This window comes from Patagioenas fasciata, chromosome 11 (assembly GCF_037038585.1).
Source record: "Patagioenas fasciata isolate bPatFas1 chromosome 11, bPatFas1.hap1, whole genome shotgun sequence".
NCBI classification, from domain to species: Eukaryota; Metazoa; Chordata; class Aves; order Columbiformes; family Columbidae; genus Patagioenas; species Patagioenas fasciata.
Window position 1 is genome coordinate 24,983,401 of NC_092530.1, and position 12,090 is coordinate 24,995,490.

General features: G+C 54.5%; 1 protein-coding gene across 1 annotated transcript; it reads left to right on the forward strand.

Moving 5' to 3' along the window:
- The first annotated feature begins 765 nt into the window (after positions 1-765).
- On the forward strand, positions 766-3,722 carry CLDN2 (claudin 2). Its single transcript, XM_065846625.2, has 2 exons — positions 766-1,257; positions 2,376-3,722. Exon 2 carries the CDS (start codon positions 2,572-2,574, stop codon positions 3,265-3,267), a length of 696 nt encoding a protein of 231 aa, XP_065702697.1. The 5' UTR covers positions 766-1,257; positions 2,376-2,571; the 3' UTR covers positions 3,268-3,722.
- The last annotated feature ends 8,368 nt before the right edge of the window (positions 3,723-12,090 follow it).

Consider the following 12,090-nt stretch of genomic DNA (forward strand, 5'->3'; position numbering starts at 1 on the left):
CAGAGGGGCTGCGATCTCTGGTGGAAAAGCAAAACACAGAAGGGAAAAGTTAGACACCGTTTGTGAGAAAATCCCCAGGGGGGAACAGTAGAGGGCAGATACAATTAACAAGGATGATTAAGTGCTCTTTGTAGCCATTTGCATAAGGGAGGGGGGGACTCAAGGAAGAGATGGGGATTGCCAGGGCAGCATGATAGGCATGAGGTGGGGACTGTGCAATGGCCATGTGATGGGACAGCCTGATGGGCATGTGATGGGGACAGTGTGGTGGGCTGCAGTGTTGGCAAGTACAAAGCAAGCAGGAGGCTGATACTTGAGAGAGGACAGGGAGGAAAGATGAATGGCAGGGGTTGACTTTTTGAGATGTGGACCATACCAGGAGGTACAGAAGAATCTCAATATGACAGTGCAAGGCTCATTCCCCCCGCACTGCGACGCATCCCATCCCGGCTCCCAAGTGCTTCAGGCAAGGTGCTGCTGGCAGACAGGTCACCTCCCGCTCCCGGGAGGGTTTCAGTTTGGGACAAGGAAAGAAAATAGCAAATGGTCCCTGCTGTAGCTCTGCTATCATCATCCAAACACCCCTGTCCAAACGCCAGCCGGACCCTGCTCAGCACCAAGCACAATTTGTCACCAGGGGCCCTCCCTGTCCCTCTCCATCTGCGGCAGCTGGCGAGTGGGAGGGGGCACGGGGCCAGCTCAGCTCTCATTACTGTCTCCATTTGCTCCTCATTTGGGCCAGGAGTCTTACAACAACAAACCCTGCAGAGGATGAGCAGGGCCGGGAGGAGCGAACTGAAAGCTGCAGTTCGCCCTGTGGGCACAGGGAGTTCAACCTGTCTGTATTTCACCACCTCTCCGACCCCAGCACGGGTGATGCAGCCCAAAGCAAGCACATGGACAGTGGCCCACAGTCACCTGCCAGACACCAAGGCTGGACAGAAAGGTGACGGCAAGCCACAGACCTGAACCACGTGGGCAAATCTACTCTGATAGTTAATAGACAACAAGCAAAAAGAGACATCCCAGCTCCCCAGTCCTTCCCGACACTGAAAGGGTTTAATTCTGATCTGTAATAAGCCTCTGATCCAGGCTGAGATTTGCAGGTGGATTTTGCAAAGCCGTAGCTAAACAACTCACAGCCCCTGATCCCCGGGGCCCCAGCCGCTCGCTCTACCCCAACCAGCCACCTCCAGTCCTGGGTGACCCCCCAGCCACAGCCGCCCTCGGTCCCACACTGCGTCTTCAGCCATCTCCGTAAGTACCACAGAACTCCGACATGACCCTCCTGTGCCTTTTTGTCAGCACCCTGAGCACCCCAGGTGTTTCTTTTGCAGCAACACCTCTGATACAGAGCAGGGGGCCTTGGTTAGCACACAGGAAAAGAGGCAGAAAGTTGGGAAACTTTAGTACTAAGCGTTTGAGGAGCTGGTGAGGGCACAGGGAGAGGAGCAGAGGCACTGGGTGGTGGCAGCACTCTCAGCTGGAACATTCCCATGGCAAGAGGCCACTGGCTGTGGTGTCAGCACAGGCTGGCATGGGCTCAGTCCGGTTTCGCAAGACACCGCAGGAGGGGTAATTTTGAAACATGCAGAGGGAAAACAAACCTCCCCACTTCACTGCCTCTGCCAAACCCTCCTGTCTGTGTCCAGGACTGCAGGCAGATGACACCAGCAGAAAAAACCCCGTTGGTGGCAGCAAGCATGAGCTGCACCCCGGTGTGCTCACCCCACCGAGGGACGGGTCACTCTGCTCAGCCAGGGCGCTCCTGAGAAGCATCTCCGAGGCACTGCCAGCGTGCTTTGCTCTGATGTAATTCTGCCCTCTGTGTACCTCCGGGCTCCCCTGGGGATGCAGGCATCACTGTCACATGCATCCTTCTCCACCATTGTCCCCTGGCAGCATGGAAAGGCTGATAGTTGTGGTTCAGCCTCAGGTGGGTGCACCGCATTGTCCCACTGGAGCCTCACCAGCTCAGGGTGGGTGGTGGGTGGCTGTAGATGCCTTGGGTAAGCCCTGTGCAGATGTGAACAAGGTGCAATCCCCCTTCTTCAGCTGTCAGAGCCTCAGGGCTACCATGTGAAATCACTTCTGGCAGGTCCGAAATAACACGACACAGCCATAGCTTCCTTGGCTCAGGACATCACAGAAAACAGGAGGCCCCTCCCAGGAAGGCAGCAGGCACTGCCAGCGGCTGCCTCTCCATCCCTGCCCGCGTCCCCAGTGCAAGGGAGGGCTTGGGTGTCCTTCCCTGCGGCGCTGCTCTGCCTCTGAAGCCTGGCTGGAGAGATAGCGGAGGTGAAAGGACTCTTGGCGTTCCTCCACGGGCTTGGGTCAATCGTTAATCAGGGAGGGCTTGCTTTCCACTCTTGCAGGTAGCCTCTCCTCCCCCGCAGCTCCCACCCACACACCGGTTCCTGCACAAAACCAGCACCCCGGGAGCGGGTGGAGCTGCGGCGCAGCGAGCGGAGCCGCCGGCGGGGCCATGGGAAGGTAAGCGTGTGGGAGCGAGCCACCGGTGAGCCAGGTGAGAAGCCACAAGCCCTGGGGAGGTGACAGCCAGCCCCCACCATGGTCTCCATGGGCCTTCAGCTGCTGGGCTATGCCCTGGCCGTCCTGGGCTACATTGGCACGCTGACAGCCACACTGCTGCCCAGCTGGAAGACCAGCTCCTACATCGGCTCCAGCATCGTGACAGCTGTCAGCTTCACCAAGGGGCTGTGGATGGAGTGCGCCACATACAGCACGGGCATCACCCAGTGTGACATCTACAGCTCCCTGCTCAACCTCCCCACTGACGTCCAGGCGGCCCAAGCCCTGATGGTGACCTCCTGTGCCATCTCCTCCCTCGCCTGCCTCCTCACTGTCATGGGCATGAGGTGCACCATCTTCAGCCAGGGCTCGCCAGGCAAGGACCGGGTGGCAGTGGCGGGCGGCGCAGTCTTCACCCTCGGGGGGCTGCTCTGCTTCATCCCAGTGGTGTGGAACATCCACGTGGTCCTGCAGGATTTTCGCAACCCCGTCCTCCCTGACAGCATGAAGTTTGAGCTCGGGGAGGCGCTTTACCTGGGCATCACCTCCTCTCTCCTCTCCCTCATCGGTGGCTTCATCCTCTGCACCTCTTGCCCTGCCCGGGACTCAACGGCGACCTACGCAAGCACCTACCAGCACCGGCTGCTGGCAGGCAAGAGCTCCCGGCCCTCCGTCAGCCAGACGCAGAAGACCAAGAGCGAGCTCAACTCCTACAACCTGACAGGATACGTGTAGGGGGGAACTAGACTGGCACCTCTTCTGGTCCCCAGGGCATCCAGGCTGGCACCAAGGGAGCATGGTAAGAAGAGAGAACACAGCGGCATCTCCCATGCTCAACCCTCTCACTCACATACTTCGGGGTTTGACCCCATTTTCTCCCTGGGGATCCCAAAGGTCCTGTGACTGCTTAGAGATCTCAGCTGGTGGCTGGGTGAAGGACCCTGAATCCGGCTTCTGTTCCCTCCTCTGTGCTGCCAGCCCACAGGCAGCCCCTGGCACAGCAGGACTCCAGCCTGGAGCTCCGCTGAGCCTGCCTGGATGGGGTGGGTGGGCTTGTGCCCCCAGGGACCAGCCCGGGGGCCATGGAGGCTTCACAGGGTGGGTCAGGTTGTCTGTGCAGATCTGGAGTCACCGCTGGGTTGGTTGAGCGCTGGTTGCAAACCGATGTCACAATAAATCTGTGTTTCTAACCAGGCTGTGGCTGAGCTTTCCTCTGGCACCAGGGGACCCTGGAAGCTCCCTGAGAAGGGTGGGCTGGGGCGGGGGGGCTGCACTCGCCTGCCTGGCAGGCCCATAGTGCAGAAGGTACCCGCAGCATTTGCTCTAGCCTGTGTTGTGTCCCCGCCACAGTGGCTTTGCCACCCAGGAGCCCACACAGGTGGGGGCACAACAGTGGGAGTAGCAGGGGTCACTCCGCTGCAGTGTTTGTCCCTTAGCACCATGCTGGGAAGTTGCCATGTGCCATCGCTGCGAGGGTGCCAGCAGCAGCTGAGGGCAGGCAATGCCTGCCCAGCCCTGCTCACCGCTGAGGGTGCAGGTATCACTGGAACTGGGATGCCTGTGGGGGGATTCACTGGCCCAAGGTGCATGTGACACATCAAGGGCCCCAGGAGGCAGGGAGAGTCCTGGCATCACTGTATCTCCATCCCAGGATGCCATGAGCATCAGCATCCAAGAGGCAACACGGTCCTGAGCACCCAAGGCAGCTGCTGGCCACAGCTGCAGAGAGGTCTCACAAGTGGGTCCTGAGCTCAGGAGTCCTTTTAGGGACCATTTTGGAAGGAAAAACACCTCCAGGGAGACATTAACAAGCCATAAGGGACGGGCAGGCAGTGGTCAAGTCTGCTCCACGCAACCCTTCAGCTCCAGCAGGATGTGCCGTATGGTTGCAGCCCTGCACAGGTTGCTGGTTGCACTATGGGGTGCTTGTTGTGTGCTGGGGCACAGCAGGAGGAGAGGAAGCACAGGCAGCCATGCGAGCACCTATAACCACTGTGCCCCTTCTGACTTCCCACCACCAGAGGTGACCTTACCAGCACAGGGCTGCCCAAGGACCCTGCTGCCCTGGATCCTTGTCCCCCAGGGAGCAGGAAGCTTTGGTCTACCTGCTGGCCTCTCATAAAGCAGTTTAAATTATGTCCCAAAGACAAGGGGACCATGTTCCCTGCTCAGGCGTCACCACTATTACCCTTGCATCAGCAAAATCATGTTTGCTGTAGGGTTAACACACTCCTGGTAACACTGAGTCACACTTTCTCCACTCCTCATGGAGCAAGGGGCCATCTGAGGGCCCATTCCCAGGGTGACGTTTGCTGGAGAGGAGCAAGGTGGATTTCAAGGCAAAGGCCAGTCACCCTCTTTCCATGGCCGAGGGACAAAGCCTTGCCCCAGCCCCAGGCCAGCTGAGCTACTTATTGCTGCCCTGGGTGCAAAGGATGGAAAGCATGCAAGGGGCTTAGCCTGCTGCCTGCAGCCCCCCAGGAGATACCACGAGTTCACTTAAGTCCTTCAGCCACAAATCTTTTGTTTCTGGGCAGCTGACATAGAGAGGAGGCAAGAAAATAGTTGGTACAAGAGGCTGTGCCTCTGAAGAGTAGAAATTTCTGGGTGCCGTGTCCTTAGCCCTCGCCTCCTACCCTGGGCTGCAAGGCCAGGCAGCACTGCCTGTGGGCAGAGGCTCCACTAATTAAACAAAGGGGCATTTGAAACACTTGATCCAGAGTTTGCTGCTGGGTTTATTAACACTTTAATTCAAGCAGCAGAAGGGAAGATTTCTGGTTTTAGAGAAGTCAGTTTTTGCACAGCTTCCCCTCAAAGGAGAGAGGCAGCCAGCATGGGCAGAGCAGGAGCTCAGGTACAGAAACACCCCTGCTTTGGACAGACAAACGCGAGGCAGAGGAACTGCAAGGGGCTCCAATGTCCCCAACAGCCCCTCGGGTTTCTTTCTCCCTTGTGCAAAGCCAGACCCCCGTTCCATGGGTGCAGCACAACTGCTTCAGCTGCAGCACGGCCAGAGAGGAGCTGACGAGCATTGCGCTGAAGAGAGGGAGAGCATTTCCACAGCCCCCCTGCCAAGAGAGAGCCCCTCTATTAAGTGTGGGTGCGCACAAGGAGGGGAAGATTTCTGCCCTCCTGTTTTCCTGGCCTTTAGCTTGAATGCACCCTAAGATGTGAAACTTGGCAAGGCAGGTTGAAAAGGGTTTTCCACTTTACCAGCAAGAGCAGAGGATGGGGCAAGTAAGGCCACTGAGTGCACAAGTGCGGTGGTTATCTCTGTCTCGTGCAATATGCCACGTTCCCTGTTATCGATGAGCCGGGTCCTCGAGGGCAGGTTGGCAGCAACCCAGCCTGGGGCCAGGGAGGTTGAGAGCCCAGCCTGTCCCAGGAGCCAGCCCCACCGAGAGTGAGTGTGAGCGGCACGATGGAGCCGAGCCAGCCCGTGGGGCACAGAGCCAGCCCGTGGGGCACAGAGCCAGCCCGTGGGGCACATAGAGCCAGCCCCTCACATCACCTCTTGCCCCTCACCAGCTCAGTGGGAAAAGCTGAGGGTGCTCCAGGTTTTGCCACATGAAAGCCATGGAGGAGCACAGCCCCAGCTCAGGACGGGCGCGAGGCGGACGGGTGGCCAGGGGGAAAGCAGAAAAGGAATGGGAAGAGGGCTGGTGAGGAACAGCTCCCTCCTGAGAGCTCCCAGCCTGAAGTCCTCACCTTGCAAGTGGAACAGGGAGCCTTGCAGCCTCCCCTCTGGAGGGCCAGGCTGCAGCAACTAATCCCCCATCCCACGAAAATGAGTCTTTCCCATCTCTTCTTGCTCTGGATGGTGCCTCAGATGGAGAAATGGGGCAGCAAAATACTAACGTACTCTTATCTCCAAAAGCACTATAAATGCCCAGCACACCCAAACCTGCAGCTGCACCTGCACCAAGGGCTGCAACCTCATCAGATGGTCATGAGAAACATGCAAAAAGTACCAACTAATTCTTCCGAAGAGGGAATGATAGGTGCTCATCACCAAAGCCTTTGCAGCCAGCCCTTGCCCACCAGGCACCCCAACCCACAGCACCCTTGCCAAATCACCCTCCTGCTCCCCTAGCAAGTGGAGCTTCTTCTCATGCAGAGAACTGGGGGGAAAGGGGCACAGGTTTGTCCCAGACCTGGCCAGATCCCACACCTCCTGCATCCCCGGAGCCCTCCAGGCAAGCAGAGCTTAGCTCCTTCTGGCATCCCCAGCCTGCCTCTCGTTCCTGCCTGGCACAGCTGATCTGAAGCAGCAGCAAATACTCAGTGCAAGCTCTCTGAGGAGTATCAGGCCAGGTGCTGGGAGAGCCTGGCTCTGCCTGCAGCCCCCGGGAAGTGCTCAGATAGGAGTTACAGGAGGGGAAAGAAAATTCAGGCCAAGTTCCTGATGGGCTGAGGCACTTGGAAAGCGCCTCCACATTCCTCCACCCTCCTCCCAGCCCCTCGGCAAGCCAGAAGATGTGGAAGAGAACAAACTCTTCCTACCCATGGTGTTACAGCAGCCTTTGCAGGAACAGCAGAATATGTGCTACAGAGAGGGGCTGCTCTCAGCCAGTTCAGATCCTGACTCCTGGGCTGGGCTAAGCTACAGCACAAGTCGTGGACCGTGCTGGTGGGAACGGGAAATGCGCTCACCACCACAGCCATGCCACAGCTCCCACCTGATGTCCCTGCTGGTGGCCACGGTCTAAGCCCAGGAAACAACCTCATGGTTTCATCTCGGGGCGTCTGTGATGCTCTGCTGGCAATTGCACTCACACTGGACCTCCAAAGGCTTCCTGCCCTCCCAAAGTCCAGGTGATGGCCATGTCTGGTGTCACACAACCAGGACACTGCCAGGAGACCGCTGGTGCCTGGCTCTTCTGGTTTTAATGGGAGACATTGCAACGGAGGTGAGGGGCAGTGAGAAACCAGCTCCTCTTTGGAAAACACCTTCAATCAGAGGAAAAGTCTGTCCATGAACTCATGCCTTTCCACAGCCCCTTGGAAGAGACCTGTTTAAAGGTGCTTTAAGGGATCTTTTGGTCTTTCAAGAAAGATATGAAGGAAACGGGGTGGAATGAACTCAATGCACTGCAGGGCACAGAGACCTTCAGGAGTACCAGAGGTTATTTCTGGAAAGTACCTTCCTGGCTGTGTTTGAACAACAGCTCAGAAACCTATTGGAAGAGCAATAAAAAGTGGTTCACTCAGAAAACCATGACACCTGTGAGGATGATACAGAGGTTTGAACTTCCAGGCATTAGATTAACATCACAATCAGATTTCTCCATAGTTTGAGTATAATCTATTGAGGTTAATGATGTCAGCACACCCAGCACATATGCAATCTGCAGCAGCGAGAACAGGCTTTATCAGTAGCACCTACACCAATTCAGTGAGCAAAGTAAGCTTTATCAGCAAGACACTTTTGTAGGGGTGTAAACTTAAGGTCTTTCAGAGATTTTACAGAAATATCTATGAAAACAGACTCGATCTCTAGCCAAAATCTGCCCTGGAGAACTGGCCTAGAGAACTGAAGACAAATTGTCCTGCACCCTCATCATCTCCACTGACAGTTGATGGTTAACACAGCACAGCACTGCAGCGAAGAAATGGAGGCCAGAGGATCACAAACACCTTTACACGCACAAACTGAGCTGCAATCACATTAACCAGTCTGCAGGTTCATCCCAAGCAATCCAGTCTACCAGCCTGTCACCTCCACGCTCAAAGTATGCTTGAGGGCACCAACATTTCGGCAGCTGCTAACCCAGGTTCATACCCAGAAGATGCTCAGACCCCAGATACCGCTGAGCCCCTCCAAGCTCTCTGCTGTGCACCAGGATTCTGGGAGAAACAAGAAGTCACCATGTAAGCAGAGAAACCAGGGAGGCTTCAGCATCTCTGGGGTTGCCCCTTATCTCTGTTCTGGCTTTCAGGGGAAGGGTTTGTCTTGATGAAGCTTTTCCCACACCAGAGAACTAATCTCTCCTCAAGGCAGGTTCCTTTTTTCACAGAATTTACAACACCATCTATTTCTGGGATGTCCAGCCTGCTAAAAAGGGCTAAAACCAGGACAAGACCCATGTCACAAACAGCGTGATTGCCTTGAACTCATTTTCCTAGAAAACCTCTCTCTCTAGGTTTCTCAGGTCACTGGAGCAAAGTCCCAGACCACCAGCTATACCTGGCAGGTGCTCCCCAGATTGCTCTGACAGATGCATTTTCATTACCTGAATTGTTAGCCTTTTCCTTTTGGCTCAAGGGAGCAGGAGGGTGGGAACAATTCCAGCCTTCAGTATTTTCCAAGGCATAGAGAAGCACAGGGACTCTGCAGGTGTTAGAGAGCTAAGGGCAGACTGCAGCCATCGCTGTCTCCACAACCATGATGCTCCCATACCCTTTGAGCTATTCCAGCACCATTTTACAGGAACAAGGGCACTGCCTGTTGCTTCTGGCTTTCCTCTGGCTGCAGCAGAGGCCAACACCGCATCTCGCCAGCTGTGGGGGATCGAGGGGACAATTAACCTCTGATCTCCTCCACGGCTGAATGCTTCCTCATTGGCCTTCTGCTCTTCCCAACCCACCTTTCTTTTAATGGCATTTCCATTAAAACCAGCAGGTTGTTTCACCCTGGGTGAGGTTACTGGGGCTGCTCTCTTCATCTCCGCACAAGCAGAGGAGGCACAGGGTGCCTGTGCTGGTGGGAGGTGGCAGGTAAGAGGATGGAAAAAGTAACTAACTGCTTGTTTTCAATGCAAGGAGAGCAGGTGCTTCAGGATCAGGGACCTTCCTTGGCAAGGGGAAGGACCCCTCTGCTGCAAAGCAAAGCCCCTGGAAGGGGAAAGTGGGCAAAGCGGCCCCCAGCACAAAGCCCCCAAAGCTCAGCCCCAGGGGGTGAGATGTGAAGAGCTGCGGCTGCCAGGAACCAGATGACACATTGAATTTCCACCTGTTCCTGATGTCCCAGGGCCTGCTCACAAACAAGGGTCTTGCTGTGAGTTACAAAAACACCCCCCGTAAGCCCCATGGGCTGATTTCTGGCTTGTAAATCTGCAATTGAAAACAGGCAAGTTTTACCACACAGGTAACACGCAGACACAGCTAATCTGCCCAACTTCATTACTTTCAGCTGAGTAAAAGGTTCAGGGGTGAAAAAAAGGGAATAACCAGGGCAAAACACTCTGTAAAGGCAGCCAAGTCTTATATGGAGAGACATATTTATCCTCAGCTGTCCCTGAGCGCAGCTGCCCTTTCCCATGGGAGATCTTTGCAAAGCAGAGGGAGGCTGCCCACAAAATACAGCGCTAGAGCTCCCAGCTCACCGGTGGGATGCAGGGACCCGCACCGCTTGCAGCAGCACGAGCCGAGGAGACACGGCTCTGCTCTTCCCCGGCTCCTCACATCACCCCCTGCTCCTGCAACTCTCCCGCAGGACAGGCTGGGTTCCCCCGAGCCTTGCCAGGTCTGCTGGCTGCAGCCCCAGGACGTCACAGCACTGACAGGGAGGACATGGAGAGGTCTGGGAGGAGAAACCTTTGCCAAGCAGCCTTATCTTTGAGATGTTTTTCTGACCTCCTCAACCGCAATAGGTATTTATCTTCACTACACAACTCAATCCCCCCAAACTACTATGGCATCAACCTTCTGGCACAGGCACTGTTGAGCAAGCTTTGAAAGATACAGGACAGAAGTGCCAAGTTTCAAAATCAGGTACTTTGATACCAACTTATCTAAATAAATGAATATCTGCACTGTTTGCCAAGTTACATCAATTTAGGAAACAGTCACAGAACCACTTTGTGTGTTATTTCTTTATACTGAGGAAAACAAGTCAGCTCAAGAAGTGTCAAAAGACCCACGTATTGCAGTAAGGAACATTTATTTTGCCTTGATGGTAATGCAAGACACAGAAAGGTGAGAGTATGAAGCCTGGTAACTGTTCACAAGCTGTTGAACACTTCCACGGGCTCACGGATCTCTGCTGATCGATGCTTGCATCAAAGCTGCCCTTTGCTCACCACCTCCTCATCCAGCAAAGCCCATTCCTATCACTAGCATCTGAGCGTCTGTTTTCTGTACATCAGGCAAACACGTTCTCCATTCCCTGGGTGGCAGGAATTAGCCAAGAGGAGCTCTGAGCTGTGCAGATTGTGCCACAGATCCCTCCTGGAGACAAGGTCTAGATTGAGGGCTCCACACGGGATATGACAAGCACTGGGGATGTTTGTGGATAAAAGAATAAGGCCAAGTAGTATTAGGGAAAAAGTTCAGATCCCAGAGCTAGTTATAATGGGATGGAATAAACAAGATGCAAAGGGGAGCAGCAGCAGCTAAGATTACTAGCTCAACCCATATGTGCTGTGAAGAGCATTGACATCAAGCCTGAAGGAGGTGTGGACGTTTCCTGCTTTAGAAATAGCTTGGGAGAAGAAAATAAAGGTCTGTCTCGTCCCCTGCCCAGGGTGGATGCTTCAACGGATGGCTGGCTTTTGGGATAAAACTTCCTGCCATGATCAGAAACATAACAGCTCCTCAAGGCTGCTGGCTATTTTGCACCTCAGAAACCATACTTGATGCAACCATAAAAACTAATGCAAGTGTCCCAAACATGGTGAAAGGAAACTTCAACTCCTTGGCATATCCTGGTGCAGATTCAATGCCAAGAGCTCTGTTGAAAAATAAAAGCGAGGGGGGCGTTTTCTAGTGGTTTGAGGACCAGCTGGCAAGATGTCAAAAGCAAAAAACCAAACGTGAACGGAGATAAAAAATGCTACGTTCAAACCATGAATGGAGGGAGATAAGAGCGCTGCCTTCAAGCTCCAGTGTTACCACCCGCAGTACTGACCTGAAAACACAGTAAACAGCACAATCTGAAAAAGTCAAGAGAGGGCATAGAAACAGCTCCAGGATCTAGAAACACAAGCTGAAAACAAAGCAGGACTCAACCAGACGGGAAATCGGGAACGGCGGGCACAGAGGCAGCACCTACAGACTGCAGAAAAACACTGTTGTATAGACTTGTCCTTTCTATCCCCACTGGCATCAGTGAAAGTAATTTATCCGGTAATGAGCCTAAGTCCAGCCACGGAGAAAAGGATGTGGCAAAGTTCTTCCCACACAGGATGGTGTGCTCTATCCACAGAGCTGTGTTGCTCAACTCTGGCTTTCAGGCAACACGTACGACATGTTTGGTGACAGCACCTAAGCCACTGGTTTCTGTCACCAGGCATCTGCCTCTCCAGGGTGAATGAAGTGTTTGAGTCAAAGGAGCGATGCTGTGCTGGCCACCCAACCATACCCACCACCTGGGCAAGAGACCACACTTCAGGAAAGACAGTGAATGGTAAGGAGGATTCCTCCTCAGCTCCTTTACACCAGCCATTTTATACCTGTAGGAAACCATGTTTGATTCAGTAAGCAGAGCTGGAAATAACTACAGCCTTAAACACCACTGAGCTATATGCATTGCCCTTAGTAGGCACGACAGGGACCTGCAGCATCCTTTAGTCTGAGGGTGATCATCCCCCTATGGCATGCTCTCAAACCCCAAGTCTT